The sequence below is a fragment of the Penaeus japonicus genome, unplaced genomic scaffold (assembly GCF_977035675.1).
Source record: "Penaeus japonicus unplaced genomic scaffold, GWHDUDI00000001_assembly GWHDUDI00000006, whole genome shotgun sequence".
Lineage (NCBI taxonomy): Eukaryota > Metazoa > Arthropoda > Malacostraca > Decapoda > Penaeidae > Penaeus > Penaeus japonicus.
Window position 1 is genome coordinate 11386586 of NW_028234408.1, and position 20009 is coordinate 11406594.

At 41.1% G+C, this 20009-nt stretch overlaps 2 protein-coding genes across 2 annotated transcripts; both read left to right on the forward strand.

Annotated features, from left to right (window-relative positions):
• The first annotated feature begins 18 nt into the window (after nt 1–18).
• Nucleotides 19–2847, forward strand: LOC122242214 (uncharacterized). The gene is made up of 3 exons (XM_042999465.2): nt 19–363; nt 528–650; nt 770–2847. The coding sequence occupies exons 1-3, from the start codon at nt 321–323 to the stop codon at nt 2845–2847; spliced, it is 2244 nt and encodes a 747-aa protein (XP_042855399.2). The 5' UTR covers nt 19–320.
• A 70-nt stretch (nt 2848–2917) lies between these two features.
• LOC147471653 (uncharacterized) lies at nt 2918–4735 on the forward strand. The gene has a single exon (XM_086537673.1). It carries the CDS (start codon nt 2918–2920, stop codon nt 4733–4735), a length of 1818 nt encoding a protein of 605 aa, XP_086393799.1.
• The last annotated feature ends 15274 nt before the right edge of the window (nt 4736–20009 follow it).

Sequence of the window (20009 nt, forward strand, 5' to 3'; positions counted from 1 at the left end):
AAAAAAAAACAAAAAAAAACGAGGACGCGGGGGAGGAGTTAATCATGTCATGGAACAGTAGCAATCTACAGTTCATTTTCAACAGAAGTAAATGTAGCGTCCTTGGATTAAGAGTGAAAGAATATCAACACAAAGTGAACACATTACTGTTAGTAACCTATGGGAGTTTCGATCTAAAGGACATCAGCAACATTCCCATATATGGCGACGAATGATAATAATGATCATTACAGTACTATAAAAACAGCATCGAAGAGAGCTTTCTGGAACATTCGACGAGTTCAGAACTTACTTAAATTGTGTTCGTGTGAGTTGTCAAAATGACCTCCCCTCACAATAATGAAGACAAAAACATCGGAAATGGTAAGTGTTGTAATTAATGTCATTCTTCGTATAAGTATCTTAATATATAGTAGTAATAATAAAGAAGAGTAATGTTGGTATTATAATAATAATAATTAGTAGTAACATTAGTATCTTCTCCCTTCTCTAATTACATGATGATTCTCTTACAATATTACTCACAGGTGAAACAGATGATACTGTAAATGAAAGACAACAATCACCTTCACCACAAGCTGGACCAAGTGGTTATCACCCACGTCAACAACAACAACAACAACAACAACATCAACAACAACTATATCAACGTGAGTATAATAATATTTACTAATATTATTACCTTCATCATATTGTTATTTTATATCGAGGTTATCAGTAATAATTGTATTTTAAATACTAATTCTGATTCGATATCTCTCTCTCTCAGAGGAAAGAAATGGATATACGAGGGTAAGACATCAGCATCAACATCAACGACGATCACTGTCACCACAACCAGGACCAAGCGGCTATCAACAACAACAACAAATAACAGAAGATAATCGTGAAGAAAATAGAAATAATGATGATGACGACAATGTCATAAACCCAAACCTGGTGAGTCAAAAATCTGCCTTTAGAGGGTATTACAACAAATATGTATATAACGTCCCGCCTAGTGTTACTAGAGATCCACTAGATTATCTAAGAAAATATAAACACTTTTTTATCCAAGAACTTTATAAAGCATTCATCAATCCAAGACGTCAGTTAACCTCCATGAAAGTCTTTGGTCAAATGCAAATTACTTTAGTGAAATCTTCAACACTAGGTGAAGACACTTACCAGGATTTCTGGGTAGGATTCAGGGCACAAGTCATCACCGTTGATGAAATTTTCAATCTGCTTGAGAGATGGATTGAGCATCTCCATCGTAGACTCGAGACCATGACAAATGAACTCGAAGGGTCCGGTTTCATTATTCATAAGGTTAGGGGTTTACATATTAATGTAGCTCATCACATTCTTCAGCAAAGGTTAGGGTCGTTTGTACCATACCCAGCGGGTGTCCGTGGCAGTGAAAGTATATTTAACCCCAAAAGTAAAAATATGTCCTGCGTCATTCAATGCATTGCGGGTTATAGAATACATAAAGTAAAGGAAAAAACATCCTGGGGTAAAATTCTTAAGTCGGTCGAGTCCAATAAAATATGTCATAGACACGTAGACTTTATTGGTGTTTCTCTACCAATAAAGTGGGAGGATTTGGGGAAACTCGAAAGGCTTAACAAGGTATCGTTATATATCTATACCCTACAACAAGAGGACTCAGTTAAGGGTGGGAAAGGGAGATATCTACTCTCCCTTGCTAGAAAGGGAACGACTCGTTATCATGAAATTATTCATCTTCTTCTTCTCGGGGGTGAACACATAGCTCTCATTAAAGATTTCGAGACTTACTTTGTAAACCTCACTCGAAGAAAACCTATACCACCAGGACATTATCTATGCTTTATTTGCTTCTCTATAATGTCAGAGTCTATAAAATCAAAGAAATCACACATTTGTGATTGTGAACAAACTCAGACATTAAAATTCCCAACTCAAGGTGAGGTTCTCAAATTCAAAAATTACGGTTATACTTATCCACCCTCTCATCTCGCTTTCTTCGATTTTGAGACGGGTATTAGACCGAGAGGAGAAGAGGAGGAAGAGGAGGAGGAGGAGGAATTACCTTATACACCCATGACAATTGCTCGTCATTTCCCTCTCGCTTACTCTTATCTTATCATTAGTAAAGATGGACGAGTCGTGAAAAAACGAAGTCACCTCGGTCTCGACTCAGTCAATCATTTCGTAAGGTCGTTACAGCGTGACTGGCTCGAAATAAAGACTACCATCCCTTCCTACTCAATTAATATGACGGTAGAAATGGAACAGGAGTTTTTAAGACAGACTCATTGTCAGTTATGTCACGAACAATTCAGTAATACAAAGCGTCCACAGAGACATCACGACCACTCGCGCTCTCACAATAATTACATTGGTGCCTACTGCCCCCGCTGCAATTTTCAGTGTATCAATGCAAGGAAACACCTCATAGCTCTCGCTCACAACATGTCATTTGATTGTGCTTTAATTTTAGAACACCTAAACGAGGGTAATTACACCATCGACATATTAGGCAAATCGACAACCAACTTTTTTAAAGTTCAAATTGGTAATATCATATTTCGAGATTCCCTCGCTATAATGAATTCCTCCTTGGCAAGTCTCGTTGAGAGTCACATAGCCTCTAAATACAATACCGTTTACGCTCACGCCATGGTGGATTATTTGCCTAATAATGCGAGAGACTTCGTTTGTCGTCAGAAGCAGATCTTCTGTTACGATTACATAAATACGTTCAGTCGACTGCAAGAGACGTGTCTTCCCAATCGCTCGGCGTTCCGAAATACTCTGAAGCAGAGCGATATATCGGAGAGTGATTATCAACACGCTCAGCGGGTGTGGGGAAATAACTAATTGTCAATCGTTGGGGGATTATCTGTTGCTTTACTGTAACTTGGATGTCGGTCTCCTAGCTGACGTATACATGAAATACAGGAACACACTTTACGACTTCTACGGTCTCGATGTCTCCCATTACGTTTCCATTTCATCTTACTCCTATGATGCTTTTCTCAAGTATACGGGTACATCACTCGACTCCCCGCACGACCCCGATTTTTACCGTTTGGTTAAGCGAAATGTAAGGGGAGGATTCGTCACCTGTGTCACACCACATCTCGAGGCAACAATCGAACGTCCACTCCCAAATGGGTTAAAGAGACACATATTGTATTTAGACTTTAATAGTCTTTACGCAACCGTAATGTGTTCCTTTCTTCCCAAGGGTGGTATAATGAAACTGAATGCGGATGAGGTTGACAAATTTTTAAGGGTGGGGTTCATGAATCATAACACGGAGGGGGAGATAGGTTATTGGGTGCACCTAAACACCAAGGATATTTCACCAGACGTGGCGCGAGTAACGGATGAATTCCCCTTATGTCTCACCCATCTAAATATCGGGGAAAACTTACTCTCTCCTTATAGTAAGCAGATACTGCGGTCAGCTAATCATAAACTACCTTCCAAAAATGTTAAACTAGTGGCCACACATAAGGGAATGAAAGATCATCTCATCAGTCTCCCATTATTACAACTTTTATTAGAGTTAGGATTAGAAGTGGAACGCGTTCACGCTGTATACAAATTTAATCAATCCACATTTCTGAAACCCTTCATTGAACGCAACGTTAACGCTAGGAAAAATGAGACGTGCAGTATAAGGAATCGTGCATATAAGTTGATATCTAATGCAATTTACGGTCGGTCACTCATGTCGGAAGTGAAATACGGGTTGAAAGTTAGTTACGTTCAGACAGCAGAGAAATTTCTAAAATTAGTTTTTCAACCTTCATTCAAGGACGTGTTTCCTCTCAAGGAAGACAGAGTGTTATGTTTTAACAACAAATCCGTTATAAATATTAAACAACCCAATTATCTAGGTTTTCACATACTGGAATTAGCAAAAATGTACATGTACCGTTTCTGGTATAAGGTAGTCAAACAACACTACGGGGATAAAGCCAGACTCGCATACGAGGATACGGATAGCTTCATCTTTAGCATAGATACAGTGAATGAACTCCCCGAGGAACTCGGACATGGACCATTGTCCGAGTACATTGATTTCAGTAACTTCCCTCCTCTACATCCGTGTTACAGTAACGAGCGGAAGGGAAAATTAGGTTTCCTTAAATCTGAAACTGGAGCAACCATAATTAAAGAATCGATTGTACTGAAACCCAAAATGTACTCGCTTCTTCTCCATAAAAATGATGATCAGATCGCACGGTGTAAAGGCGTTCCAATTCACCAGCAGAAAGACCTCACCCATGTAACCTTTAAACGAGCATTGATGGGAGACTTACCTCCACCCATTGAATGCTACGGGATTCGCAACGTTAAGGGTCATATATCAACTACGCGCGTGACAAAGCATACTCTTTGTCACTTCGATGATAAACGTTACTACCTTGGGAACAATAACACCGTAGCCTACTTTCACCCAGACTATGAATGGCCGCAGATGGAGAAGGAGGAGGAAGAGGAGGAGGAAGTTGATGAAGTCTCAAGTAATGATGATGAGGATGATGATAATGATGACAATGATGATAATGATGACAATGATGATAATGATGACAATAATGATATTGATGGTAGAGGAGGAAGAGAAAATACCGATTTTTGGGGTAATAGACGAAAACTTTTGAAAAAACTGTTTGCAAGCGGTACTAAACAAGAGAGAAAGAGAAAAGAGAATACACAATTCTCCCACTCTAGCAAACGGAAAAGAGTGACATAACAGTATAAAGCAAATGAATTATTCATTGATATGTATAAGTGTTTATATACATATTTTATTGAATATATTTTCTATACAAGTATTGATAATAGTAGTAATGTTAGTAGGGAAAAGATTATTAGTATATTACATTGTAAACACTTCTAATATATATATGTATTGTAGTTGTACGTGTCTTTTTATCTTATATCTTAGTTTTTTTTTTTTTTCATAGTATTATTATCAAAAAAATTTATGTATTAGTAATAAGCAATGTGGATGAGGATGTATTTCATATATGTAAACATTATGAAGTAACTATGTACCTTTCTTATATGTGTATGTAAATAACAAAAATAAAATTATTATTCTGTTTATACAAATCTTTAATTTACCTACCTATATCTTCATTATGGGAAAATAAATAAATAATTGAATGAATAAATGTCCCATGTCTACATGGTGGAAAAAAAAAGTATATATACATATATATATATGAATAAATGAATAATTAGAATATATGGATATGTTTCTCACACGTGTTCGTGTTAAATAAATATCGTGTCTATATCATTCCCCGACTTAGTCGTCTTTTACATCAGGATGGGGAAGGTCTACTCGGAACGTGACTTGCATTTATTCAGAGACCCGGCCCGCATTATCATTGCTGGGTATACAAACTCTGGTAAAACACACCTGTGTACAAAATTGGTCGAAAAATATCATAAACAATTTAATAGGATAGTTATATGTGGGGTATCCTCACACCCTTTACAAAAGATTCCCATCCTTAGTGATAAAATTGAAATTTACGAGGATATCATAAATCCGATTACGGAATCCCAATCACCCTTTGCCGATTCCGAAGGACAGATTCTCCAAATTTTAGATGATAATTTCCTCGAGTCGGCAAACTCTCCCACCGTTGTCAATAATTTTATCAAGGGGAGACATAAAAACTTATCAGTAATTATGGTGACTCAGAACATATTTTTTCCTGGGAAATATGCAAGGACAATCGCCCTCAATACTTCTCATTATATCCTCATGAAGAACAGAGATTTATATCAAATTGAGTGTTTGGGCAGGCAATTGTATGGTAAGACCGAAGCTAAGAAATTTGTAGAAATTTATAAAAGAGTGGTTTTAAGACAACCTCACGGTTATCTGTTGTGTGATCTCGCACCGAACACACCCAGTCAACTTCAATTGCGTACACATATTGTAGGTGAGCCACCGTGTGAAAAAGTGTTCTTATTATGAACAATACACTCAAGAGATTATACGATGATATATCACATCCTTCCGGTCTTGGTAGTATTAAAAAATTATACTCTGCAGCTAAAAGAGTAGATACGTCCATTACCCTCAGAGATGTAAAAACCTTTCTTGACAAAAATCGTACGTATACTTTACATAAACAGACAAGAAAACGATTTCCTCGTAGGAAAATCCTAGCGCCGAAACCGCGTGTTATTTTAACTTGTGATCTTGCCGATTTCTCTATCTTAAAGAGATATAACGGTAGTGTAAAATACGTATTGTTTTGCGTAGATGTCTTCAGTAGATATTTGCAAGTAGCTACGTTGAAAGATAAATCCGCTAAAAGCACTCTTATCGGCTTACAAAATATCTTGGAGTCTGATGCATCTAAGGGTATTTCCCGTCTTTTTACCGATCTTGGAACCGAATTTTATAATGGTGCGGTTAAGAATTACCTGACAACGAAAAAGATAAAGTTGTATTCAAATTTTTCGCGGGAAATAAAAGCAAGTTTGGCGGAAAGAGTCATAAGGACAATAAAGGAAAAAATATATAAATATTTAACCCACAAAAACACATTAAAATATATTGATATTCTACCCCTCCTAGTACAAACATACAATTTAACACCTCATGGCGGACTAGGTATGAAAACACCTTTGGAAGTTCATCGTATGCAGAGGTATAATGACATTAGGAGTCAGTTTCGTTTAATGTATTTAAATAAGGGTCAGAAGAAACAAAGTAACAGTGGTAATCTATCAGTGGGAGATGTCGTACGCCTTCAACTTCTCTCCCGCACGCAGTTTAAATTCAACAAGACTTACCGAGTTAATAACACCGAAGAGTTGTATCGAATTACGCGCGCAGATACATCTCAAACAATCCCGGTCTACTACCTCGAGGATTTGGCGGGAGAAGCAATAGAAGGTATCTTTTATAGAGAAGAGTTGATAAAGTCCGCCATACCCGAACTGTATCAGGTAGACATCTTAAGATCACGAATCGAAAAGGGGAAGAGGAAATACTTTGTACACTGGAGAGGATACCCTAAGAAATTTGATAGTTGGATAAACGCTAGAGATCTATCAAGACATGAGTGGTAGTACACCTCTTTTAATTAAAAACAAGGAGTTAATAAACCTCCTCGCCCATTCCTCCCCGAAATTTAGGAAATCGTTATTACAAGGATTAAAGACGAAAGAGGTTAACTGTATTTCGGAGATACTCACAAATTTTCTAAAAAACAATCTTACTAATAGCGCGAGTATTGTCAATAAACTCGCAAAATACAAGAACGATATTAGAGTAATTGCTCGAAAAAAAACACCACTTTACAAAAAGAAAAGTGTATTATTATCTAGAAGGGGAGGTAATATTTTATCAATTATCTTACCCCTGGCAACGAATCTTATTTCCAGTCTTATAGGATGAAAGAATTCTGTATTGTCCCCGTAGAAATTGCTAGTAAATTCCTAACTGGTAACTCCACCCACGCGGAAACAGCTACGTCACCATCCACCACCCAGAGCAATTACCCTCGAGCAAAAAAAAAATCAATATTTTCCAATGTCGAATCATTAACACCTGCTTATATTGCAGACCACTCCCCTCCCACTTCCACCCCTCCTCCTCCTCCTCCCGGTGTACTTCCGGTACCGCCACCTTCAGCTGTCTCCAATACCATTAAAAGAAATCCCTCGCTAGATGCCGTAATTAATGTATCGTTACCTTCAACTAAAAAGGAATACGCAAGGTCAATTATAACATTACTCGATGGAAAGCCTAATATTGTTTGGGATGATAGGGGAAATCTCATGGGTCCCTTTTCCGGTATAAATGTAATAGACGTTATAAAATCAATAACATCGAAAACAAGGTTACTCACTTTGGATCAAGTCCCTCGCGTAGCTTTGTTGCTTAGAATGGCGCAATTCCCGCTTGAAATTCTACCGACAGCCTTTTTAAGAAAGTATTCTATTGGTGGAGGAAAAGGTAATAGAATCATCCCAAGAAAAAAAAAGAAAAAGATCGATGTAAGGAGTAAAGGAATAAGTTTCTCAAACTGGGAATCGTATAACTAGATAAAATATATAAATAACGGGTGAGTACAAACAAACAAACAGCAATGGTCGATATTTTCAATGGATATACGCGCGCACGCGTGTGGGTGGTGATACGGGACAGGTGTGAGAGGGGTATAAAACCAAACAGGGGGTTCGACTGAACGTGTATTATTCGACCTGACACGTTCAGACATGATGGAGGACATTGGTCCCTTAGCGCAGACCGTAGGAAGAGTATCCGATTCCAAGTTTAGAAGCAGTCAACACTTCATCTTATATAGCGTAAATGCTATATCTATCGAACCATACGGTATTGCCAAGTCTCTACAAAATGAATACGAGTATGAAGAAATTCATCGGAAGAGGAGACGTCTGTACAATTTGCATCGGGCCGATGTGACTACTCGAGGGAAACCAGGATCTGTTATTCCACAATACCCACCGGAGGGAGAGGATGGTCCGTGTCTCATCGCCTGTGTGACTCAGTTTGGATTCGGCGAACCCTTCGAAGATAACAGCAAGGCCAAGACGATCGTTACTACGTCAAAGGATGCACACTATGTTAACGGGTTGAAGGAAGATACAGTGGAAAATAGACGACGTTATTTTGAAAACATTATCAAACAAGTAACCCTTATAGCGATGGGGAATAGGGACGTTTACAAAATTATCGTTCCTAGCGGGTTTGGAAGACGAGGTCGTAGAGATGATGATGATAATGATGACGAGTGGCGTACTCATTATCTACCAGTGTTGCGTAATATGGCTGATAGACTGAAGGCTTTTTCAATTGATGTTGTGCTTGTGACATCTCCTTAAGAACCCTGTGATGTTAATGTTATTAATGATGATAATAATTATAAGAATAAAAAATGTATCACTATGTAATAGATATTGATATTACTGATAAGTATATAAGATGTATTATACGGTAATATATATTATGTTTATCATTAAGAAACTAAAAAAAAAAAAAAAAAAATGTAACACTTAGTAATAGATATTAAGATTAATATTGGATATGTCATTGTATTAGAAGTACTTTGTAATAATAATATTATTATTAATAAAATATTAGTGAAAAGGATGTGTGTATAAATATCCTTTCTTGTTTGTCTTGTTTTAGTTAACGTTAAGACCATGGCGAGCGAACATTATATTTACCTCAGTAGCATAGGTGATCGCGATAAATATGATAATAAACCATGGAAATTTACAAATCGAATAAATCCACCTATACGATTGGATCCTGATACAGAGTATGAGATTGGAATGATCAATTGTTTATATCCAAAATCATATTACAGTCTTTTACAAGGAGATTATCTCTCAAGAATTGAAGTGTGGGTAAGATCACATGATAATATCTTGGAGCATTTTTACACGTATACACCTTTTACTGATATTGACGTTGGTGATACAGCTTATATGATTGAAAGAGTGAACGAACAGCTTACCAACGCACTTAAAACAAGTTTTGGAAGTGATTTTAATCGCTATTTTACACCTCATAATTTTTTTAGTTATAATAATGATTTAAAGAGAGTATATATTACGTTAAAAAAGGGTATCTGTAAAGATCCCCACCATTTCTGTACTATTACATTTCGCTTTGGTTCTAGAATGTCTGATGCAATGGGGTTAGAAAATTCATCTAGTTATGAGGTGTATGGGTTCGGCGGAGGGGAACAGAGTTACGTCCCGGCACCTTTTCGTCCGCGTGTGGATGGCGGCGTTGATTTTATCCTGATATATGCCGACTGTGTTACGCCCACGAGATTTGGGGGACAAAGAGTGAACCTCCTGGAAGCTATGACCATGGAAAGAACTGGTGGTTCCGATTTCCATAGGATTGCTTACAAAACTCTAAATAAATCATTTCTAGATGAAATTGCCGTAACAATTAACGATCAGCAGGGTAGAACGGTTCATTTTGGAGTAGGAAATTCTCTAACTCTTCTGTTACATATTCGTCCCAGATAGAATAGTAAATAAATACGACGGTCGTAGGGATAATGCGGTTAGTCATTCTTAAACCATCAATCAATCATGAGGGGTGGTTTCACACCTCCGTCTCGCGAAGAGTTTGATTCTCTCTTCTTACAAAAGTCCCCTATTAGAGGAGCGGGGTATGATGATATTGCAATTTTCCATCCACCTCCGCGAACGAGGAGGGGGGGAGGTATATTCAGTATCCTAAGTGGGATAGCTAAGAAGGCAATTCCTTTCTTAATTAAGAATGTCGCCCCCGAAGCTATGTCTATGGGGAAATCGGTATTTAGTGATGTAATGGAAGGAAGGAAACTACGTGAGTCATTAAAATCGCGGGGGGTACAGGCATTGAGGGGGGTGGGGGAAAGAATTATTGGTCGAAAAGGAGGTGGTAATAGACTATTGAGGAAGGGGGAAGGGAAGAGAAAAACAACTAGTAAGAGTAAAGGGATGAGTGAGAGGAGGAAGAGGAAGAGGAGAGAGGTTAACCGCCCCTTACCGTGTTATAAAAAAGATATATTTTCAAAATTGTCTTTAGTTTAGGTTTATCCACAGTCGTGAACGGTATGGATGTGGAAGGAGGTGGGGTTCAATCCCCTTTCAATGATTACCTGGCGTCAATCACAGAAAGTTTCCCACGCGTGTCACGGAAGCGCGTAATTGAGAGTTCCATAAGTAGTCGACGCAAACTCGATGTATTACCTGTTAACCTAGAAGGTGATAATGGAGTTAGGGATAGTTACATTGAATTCAGGATACCGGGGGTTGACGGTCAACTTCTCGATCTGTCAACATTATCGATTGATATGAAGATAACATTATCAAAAGAGGATGGGACGACTTTGACAGATGTCGATCACGTAGTGTTGACTAACGGTTTGAGTAATACTTTCTTTAAGAGTTGTACTTGCTATTTGAATGAACAGATGGTGGAATCCAATGCACTGTATAATTACCACAGTTTTATAAAAATGGTTACTACGATTTCACCCGATCGAATTGCCACTCTCGGTCGAAGTTTATATTACTTTAAGGATTACAACGGGAGTAAGGGTATAATAGACACCTATACCGACGAGTATTTCACCGGTGGAAATAAGTTGGAGAAGGAGATAATCAAACGATGTAAACAATACGGAGTTTCGTTGACTGGACCTTTGCTGTTGGATCTAGCGAGTTTAGATGCTTATCTTCTCGATGGTACAGACGTACGCATTCGATTGGAAATGGCCAATAAAGCGTGGGTTATGAATACCCATCTAGATGGACAAAACTATAAGATTAAGATTGATTCGGTTAGATTACTGATCGATCGCGTTATTCCACACGCGTCTGCCATAGCATCGATGAATAATTCGCTACTTACTGCTCCAATGCAATATACGTACAATAGAACGTTGTATAAGACTTATATTCTCGGATCCAATCAAACAAATCTTCTCGTTGAATTACCCTTTTCGCAAATTATTCCACAGAATTTGTATATGGCAATAGTTGACATGAATAGTATGAATGGAGCTTATGATAGGAACGGATTATATTTTCAACACGCCGATCTGAGTAATACTCACATAACGATTAACGGTTCAACGGTATATAATATTCATAGCGACTTCCCTAATCATACGAGTTCACTCTATTACGCAACATTGGAGACGCTAGGGTTAGAAAATGATCACACACTTGCATACGACGGATTTGTAAAAGGAAGAACTATATGCGCATTCAATTTCATTCCCGAAGATATAGAGAATGGAATTCCTCTTGAGAAATCGGGTAATATGCGTATCAGTCTTACTTTTAAAGAGGGGGTGAATGCAAATAGAGTCATTATATTCTTTGCTAACACGACGGGTGTTATTGAAATAGATGCACATCGCCACGTACGTTGCATTGTTCGTGCGTAAACGAGGATGAACGCGTTAGAGATTGAGAGAGGAATGAAAGGTACACTCGGTGACAGGGTGATATTTTTGGGGTGCTTTCTAGAGGATGAACTCGCGATAGTTTTAGAGAACTCGAGAAAAATGGGGAAGAGTAAACCACTGATTCTTATTGTCAATACAGTTTCAACAGGAACAGCCGACGATGTTATTGGACATTGGTTTACGATATATATTAATTATGAAACTTTGACATTGTGTTATTATGATAGTTACAATCTGAATCCTAGAGATCATTCAATGTCCCTTTATAGTGTAAGGGTACTTTCAGTCTATACTGAGGAGCCCGACTTGACAACAACTTGTGAAGCAAGCTGAAGCCTCCCGTGATGCGGGAACGGCCTAGGGACGCAAAGATGAGGGTCCCGTTCACTCCCCTGAACAAAAAATGAAGCCAAGATCCTGGACACTGGAAAATGGTAGCGGGCAAAGGTCCAGGATCTTACGTGGATTTGTATATGTACCCGAGCAGAATAATATTGGGAAAAAGTCCTTGTGGCTCAACCTAGCATTAAAAACGCGAGATAAAAGATAATAAAATGAAAATGAACTCATAAAACTGTGCTTAAGGCACCAAGGTAAAAGCAAACAAACGTTACGTTATATAAAAAACACAAAAATCAACTTACGTTATAAAAAAAAACACTAAAAATGGCGCTAAAAGAAAACAAGAAAAACTGAGGTCTAAAACAGGAAATGGAAAGCCGAATCCTGAAGGGTTTCGGTGTAAAATCCAGCTAAAAGACTTAAAAACAATAAAAACATGAACAAAACACATAAATAAAAAGACAACGTCCAGCAAATGACCTAGGCAAGTAACAGGAAGTCTGCTCAGTACAACCTTTGTTCTGGTATCGTCTCAGGCTGAAGTAAATCCAGAGGGGGTAACACAAACACGGGTCCAGATAGATCTCTCCTTTATTGTTTTGGCGGTTCCGTATTTATACACTAGTGCGCATGACGTCACACTCATCAGTAAGATGTATATCAATTAATACAAATAATTAAAATGTGAAAAATATACAAAATAGACACTAAAACATAAAAACCATAATCAAGTAATAAAAAGTTATAGAAATAATTAAAAATATTGTAAAATCAAGCATTGAAATAACTCATGACGTCACTGACGTCGGCAGTATAGTAAAAGAACGATGCCAGTGACGTAAAACAAGAATAAAATCAGTTAAAACATAAAATCACAATGGTAAAAACTTACACATATAAAAATAACACCACACAACAGGGCTGAAATGGATAAAACCCCTCTTGCTCATATATAAGACGAATAAATAGCAAAAATATGTGATTCGTAAAATAAATCTAAATCTCAAAATGAATAATTTAAAAGATTACCAAAATTGTTAAAATCACTGACTAAAATAATACGGATACCAACTTTTACAATTTTAATGACAAACAATTAACTAAAAGAACAAAACGAAATATTAAGAAAACGTAGGCCGCAAAGCTTAGAAAAAGTTAATAAAAAGGGTAACTTAAGTAAAATGAAAAGGGTGGGGAAACTTAACTAAAAACGAGCTGGGGTAACGGAAACAATGACAAAAGTAAAATCATTCTCCCACGCAGGGGAAATGGAGACCATCTGGATACCCCATCTGGATTCTGCTGCTTCCCTCAAAGGCGAGGTTTGAAGAACCTCCACAATCCTCCCATAACCATGGGTCGAAGCGTAAAGCGGAGACAACCTGAAACAGAAGAAAGGTTGGCCTGAGCCCCATTACTTGCCTTAACAAACTAAAAGAGTGCAGACAGCTGAACGTGTCTTGCACAACAAGATAAAGAAAAAAAAGACAAGAAATACTAAAAACAATCAGTGCTGCATCATCTGCTCGTCTGAGTGGAAGCTGGAGGGGTTAGGGTCTTGTCATTCTGGGATGAACTATGCCTACTGGCACTAAACTCCGGTTCCATCACCATCGAGGTCAGCATAGCAACCCAAGGGTCATCGGAGTTTGAGTTTGGTGGGTCTGGATCATCACTGTCAACCTCCTCTTCTCCACCATCATCATCACTTGTGCTGTATGACAGTTCTAGTGGAGGGTGATAGGCCTTCAGGTGATTCAGATGAACCTTCAACCGAACTTCTGTTTTAACATCTTCAATCTCAAAAGTGACTGGACCCAGACGTCTGATGATTCTGGCAGGGCCTCTCCACTTCTTAGTGAGAGGCGGCAGACCGCCCATCTTGTGCCGATGCTCGAAGTACCAGACAAGTGTACCCTCAGATGGTTGAAATTCTACTTTCTTGCCTCTATCATAATGCCTACCATATGTTTCACGTGCTTCCATAGACGCTTTCACAGCTGCTTGGCGGGCCTCTCGTAAACGCTCTTGCAGATTGAGGTTTTCGTTAAAAACAGCGTCATTGGTAAGACCAATTGGGAAATTGGCATGGCGTCCCGTTAACATGTATAGAGGTTGTTCTCCGGTAGTCCGATGAATAGCCGAGTTAATTTGCAGCCGCAACTCAGGAACAAACTGGTGCCATGTTCTTGGGCGATTACTGACTAAGGTCGTAAGTGCAGACTTCACCACCCGGTTTGTGCGCTCAATCATTCCATTCGCTTGTGGATGGTAGCGAATGGTGTAGTGATTGGTGGCATGCATCAACTTGGTGAGTTCCTGGAACAGATTACTTATAAATTGTACACCATTGTCAGTTTGAATAACCCGAGGAGGACCAAAAAGGGTTACCCAATGATCCACAAAAGCACGGTGCACAGTAACAGCAGTGACCTTCCTCAGTGGTACAATCTGCAAGTATCTGGAGTGCTGGTCAATGATGGACAAGGCCCAGCGAACAGGAATGCTTGGCCCAAAGTCCATTATATCCATCGAAATTCGTTCCAATGGAAACTTGGCCAATGGGGTTTCTGCCATAGGGACCTTCTGTTTGTCACCTCGAGATTGTTGGCAAATCTCGCAACATTCTACATACTGGCGTACATCCTTCAGCATATTTGGCCAGTAGAACATCGATCTTGCATTCTGATAGGTACGATGGACACCTGGGTGTGAAGCAAGAGGAGGCAGATGCGATGCTTTGAGGGCTGAATTCCTGAGAGTTTGTGGAACAACCAATTGATAAGCAATTCTGTCTGGGAGGTGTTTCAGTCGATACAGAACGCCTTCATTCAGTTCAAATTCAGCCAAGGGAAGTGGTAACCTCTTGGTTGGTAGGTTTCCACCTTGCAAATACGTGACGATCTCTACAAGCTGAGGGTCCGCCTTCTGCTCTTCTGCAAGGCTTTCAGGCGAGAGCTCTGTTATAGTCAGCTTTGCAACCTGACGTGAGAGCAAATCTGGAACTTTGTTGGTAGGTCCTTCTTTATACCGGATAGCAAAATCATAAAAAGACAAGTCATGAGCAAATCGAGTCATTCTAGGTGACTTCGTTCTCCTGCTGAAGACGTACACCAAGGGGCGGTGGTCAGTATACACTGTGAATCGTCTTCCATAAAGATAAGAGTCAAAGGTTCGAACTCCTTCCACAACGGCTAGGGCCTCTAAGTCGATAGCTGGATAGCGAGTCTCTGCATCACGTAGTTTCCTACTGAAATAGGCAACTGCGTGTGGAGTTTGGTGGTCGTCTCTCTGCATGAGACAGGCTCCTAGTGCTATCCCAGAAGCATCAGTGTGAAGCTCGAATTCCCTGGTGAAATCAGGTTGCCGTAGAACAGGAGCAGATGTGAGCTTCTCCTTCAGGGTTTCGAAGGCCTTCTGTTGCTCAGGTCCCCAGGTCCAAGCATGGTCTTTCTTCAGCAGCAGGTGTAATGGAGAAGCTAGAGTTGCATATCCAGGGACATGCTTCCTGAAGAATCCAGTTGCTCCCAAGAAACGTCGGACTTCTCTCACAGTTCGTGGTGGAGGTGTGTTTGATATTGCTAACACCTTTTCTTTGTTTGGAGAAACTCCATCAGGGGAGATGGTAAAACCCAGGAAGTCGATCGTTGTTGCTGCAAATTGGCACTTCTCCATGTTGAGCTTTAAACCTGCTTGAGAAAGCAACTGCAGTGTCTCATCTAGATCCTGAAGATGTTGGTCATAGCTGTGGCTGTAGATGATGACATCGTCTAGATAGGCTAGCGTATGACGTCCTAATACGGACGACAAGACGATGTTCATCGTCCTCTGGAATGTGGTTGGGGCTGTTGATAACCCAAACGGAAGACGGCGGAACTGGAAGAGGCGGTAGCCATCAGAAAAGGCTGTCTTGGGTCGGTCCGATTCTTCCACTTCCACACTCCAGTATGCAGCACGAGCATCTAACGTGGTGAAGATGTTCTTTGGACCCAGTTCATCAATCAGCTCATTAATAAGGGGCAATGGATAGGTATCTCCCTTGGTCACTGCGTTCAGGCCACGATAATCTACGCAGAATCTAAGAGCTCCTCCCTTCTTCTTAACAAGCACTACAGGGCTCATCCAGGGTGATGTCGACTCCTCAATGACTCCTGAGCGCAGCATAGAGTCACACTGTTCACGGATGACTTTTCTTGTGGTCTGGGGTAGTCGCCACTGTCGAATACAGACAGGCTTGGCATCTCCAGTGTCAATATGATGTTTGATTCCAGGGACCAAACCTATAGCTTCCTCACCACCATTGAAGAGTTCCTTGTAACGACAGAGCAAATTAGTCAGCTCATGGCGTTGGGCAACTTCAAGATGGTCAAGATCTGGCATCAGACATTCCTCCTTGTGACTGTCACCTTCCTGGAGCTCGGCAGCTTCACATGCAGCAACGGCAATTGAGGGCGGCAGTTCCATGTGCTTGACCTCAAAATCATCATTATACCCGAAGTCCTCTAATCCATATTGCCTATCGAAGCCATCTTCTTCCCACTCAAAGTCGACACTCTCTAGGTCATCATCCTCAAGGGAGTCAGGCTCGACAGGACAGTAGCTAGGCCTGGCGACGACTTCCTCAAGTGTCTTGGGTACTGGTTGTGGCGAGTTATGGCTGTAGATAGCTTCTACTTGTTCAGCTATTCCCAGTCGTGTTCCGTTATGGAGTATCAGATGTCTTGGAGTCGGATTCACTATCCACACTGAACAGCGACGATCTTTTACGGTGGTGACAGCATGGGGTATTAAAAGAGCTTTTGGTGTGGCTGGGAGTATAAGGATGTCGCCATCTACTGGTCCAGTCCTGGAAACACATCCTTCTACAAAACACCCCGTGTGTGCTGCAATACTTGCACGGCGAACAAGGTGTACTGCAGGAGCATCCTGGGTCACTGGGATAGGATCCTTCATACCTCCCAAAGCATCGTCAGAAGCAACATGTGTGGGCGACAGGGTTTTGATGCAGCAGACTTTGAGAGATTCTGCATCTGTGTAAACTATTGAAAATTCGTTTCCCTGCAGAGTAATGGTGGCATTCCCAGTAGAAGCTTCAGAGGAATATGTGAAGTCCAACCGCCTGAGAAGATCCATCCCAATAAGAATGTCACCTGGAAAAGAGACGTCGACCACACTGGCTTGATGTGCAATGGTGGAATCTGGAGCAAGATGGAAACAAAGCACCACCTCAGAAGAAACCTGAAGTTGTTGCCCTGTTACGCCTCGCAGAATCTTAGCCGAGGTCTTGCGCTGTAGCTTACTATGGGATCTTATCATGGCTACTGCACTCGGTTTAATCAATGTGGCTTCAGATCCGGTGTCAAGGAAGCACAACATTGTCTTGCCATCAACACTGAGTCCCACGAGAGGCCGTCCTGATGGTACTGGGGATGTTAGAATGCCTATCTGGGGCGTCGCCACGTCTGTCTGGGTACCGTTGGAAGTTACTGCTCCCTTCTTCAATGCCAGCTGGACCGGGAGCTTCACCTTGCTGGCCGTTCTGAAAGGGACACTGTCTAGCCATGTGCCCATCCCTTTGACATCTGAAGCAGGTTAAGACTCTGGAAGGATATGGCCTGTTCCCAACAGAAGTCATCGCCGATGCTGCTCTGCACTCAGAGGTGTTGTGAGTGGCTGTTCGATGGAAGCTGCACCATAGATTATGGGATAGGGCTGGCTGTATCGTCTTCATCCTCTCCATCTGTGCAGCTATTGGGCAGGTATGCAAGTCCTTAGCTCTCGGTGGACGTTCAGGATAATGGTCGCATTCGTCATCTAAGAACTCATTTGGAGACTTGTGTTTCGTGGCAGATTCATGCCTAATTCCATGCCGGGAGTTCCAAATTCTTTGGGCAGCTTCTGCAAGCTGCATGGGCGAGCAGTCATCTTTGAGAGCCAAGAAGTCCCTGAGCCATGATGGAATGCCCGAGAGAAAAACCCGACGGATGAGCTCTGACGGATCACCTATAGCCTCTCTGTGATCACGGTACCCCTGATACACATGTCCTTCCAGATACAAATAGAAGTCCATGGGAGCCTGCACTGAAGTCATCCGGTTATCATAGAGAACCTTGAAATAGTCTGCTGAAGTGTAGGTTCCTCTAAACTTGGTCCGTAGTGAGGCCTTAAACGTCTCCCAGTCACGTATGTAATCGAACAGGGGAGAGTTTATAATTAGCTCAGCTGGACCTCGACAGTTCGCTCGTGCAGCCTGGATGAAGGCCTCATCAGTAGGTGGCTTGACAAGGTTTTCAATCGAGCGAATCCAACCCTCTATATCTTGGTTCCTTTTCAGCGGTTGTGATGCTGAGGTGTCTCCCTTGAAACGAGGAACTGATTCCCTGGCCACAATGTAGGAGACAGCTGGGGTGGGGAACCTGGATGCAGAGTCATGCCGTTCTTCAGGCAATGGTTGTTGTATCCCCTGGTGCACATGAGGCTCAGCACACTCTGGGAAGCCCTGAGATCGTGGCTCTGGAGGAAGCCGAGTGGTAGTCTGCCTCTGAAATTGCGTTACAGCCTCTTCAGAAAAGCGGGGCTGCGGTTCTGGTGGCTGTACAGCACGCATATCCCGAATTCGTTGCCGCTCTCTTACAAGCTCTTGCTCCCGTTCTGCTAACTGCTGCCGTAAGCTCTCTATCTCTTCGTCGCGTTCGGCACTAGCGCGAGATCCTTGGGGCTGGTGAATCTCGACTTCAGCTTCCATCTCCCTTGGTCGAGATCTTGCTTCTTCCTGCCTGGCAAGCCGTTCATTAAACTGCTGTGTTTGTGCCCTAACTTCACTCAGCCCATTGGACAAGGCTTCGATCTTGTCGAGGATTTGGGACAACACAGTCATTTCACCCTCCATAATTCTTACAGCTTCTCGTACTTCCGGGTTTGAACCGCCCACAACGATAGGAAGCTGATCAACAGACCCTGATAAAACCGCTGCTGGGGATCGGTCTCGGGAACTAGGGTGACTGGACGACTGTAAATTCCTACGAAGTCCCGATCTGCTACGAGGCATACTGCAACCTAGGTACAACACAGCCAAGAAGCACCTTTAATTTTTCTCTTATAATAGTCCAAAAGCAATGGCCACTGTTCATCTATCAGTAGACACCGTTCGCTTGACGCAAAGCACTCTCCATGAACACGGCACTGTTCATTAAGCACTTAGCACTGACCACGGACACTTAGCACTGACCACGGGCACTTAGCACTGACCACGGGCACTTAGCACTGACCACGGACACTTAGCACTGACCACGGACACTTAGCACTGACCACGGACACTTAGCACTGACCACGAAACCCCCCCTGCACTGTTTTTGAACTCTGTTCACTGTTCAAAGACTTGTTCTATTGTTCACTGTTATTGCATTGGCATATCACAAATCACTGCACTGTTAATAAAGCACTGTATGATCCAGGGACCTGTTACATAAACAAAAGGACAGATACAGGACAACATCCATAAAGTCTCCCTAAAGCTTATGAGAGCCACAGAAACAATCTAGCTGGGCGAGCGGGTATTAGTGACACAAAACTAACTCTGCAAAAGGGTATGATTAGGCTGTAAAAGAAAACTCCGCTCTAAAAATATATACTAAAATGAATCTGAAAAAAAAGCACAAAACAAAAACAGTGGCTCTCCTAAGGTTCCCGAAGGAAATTACAATA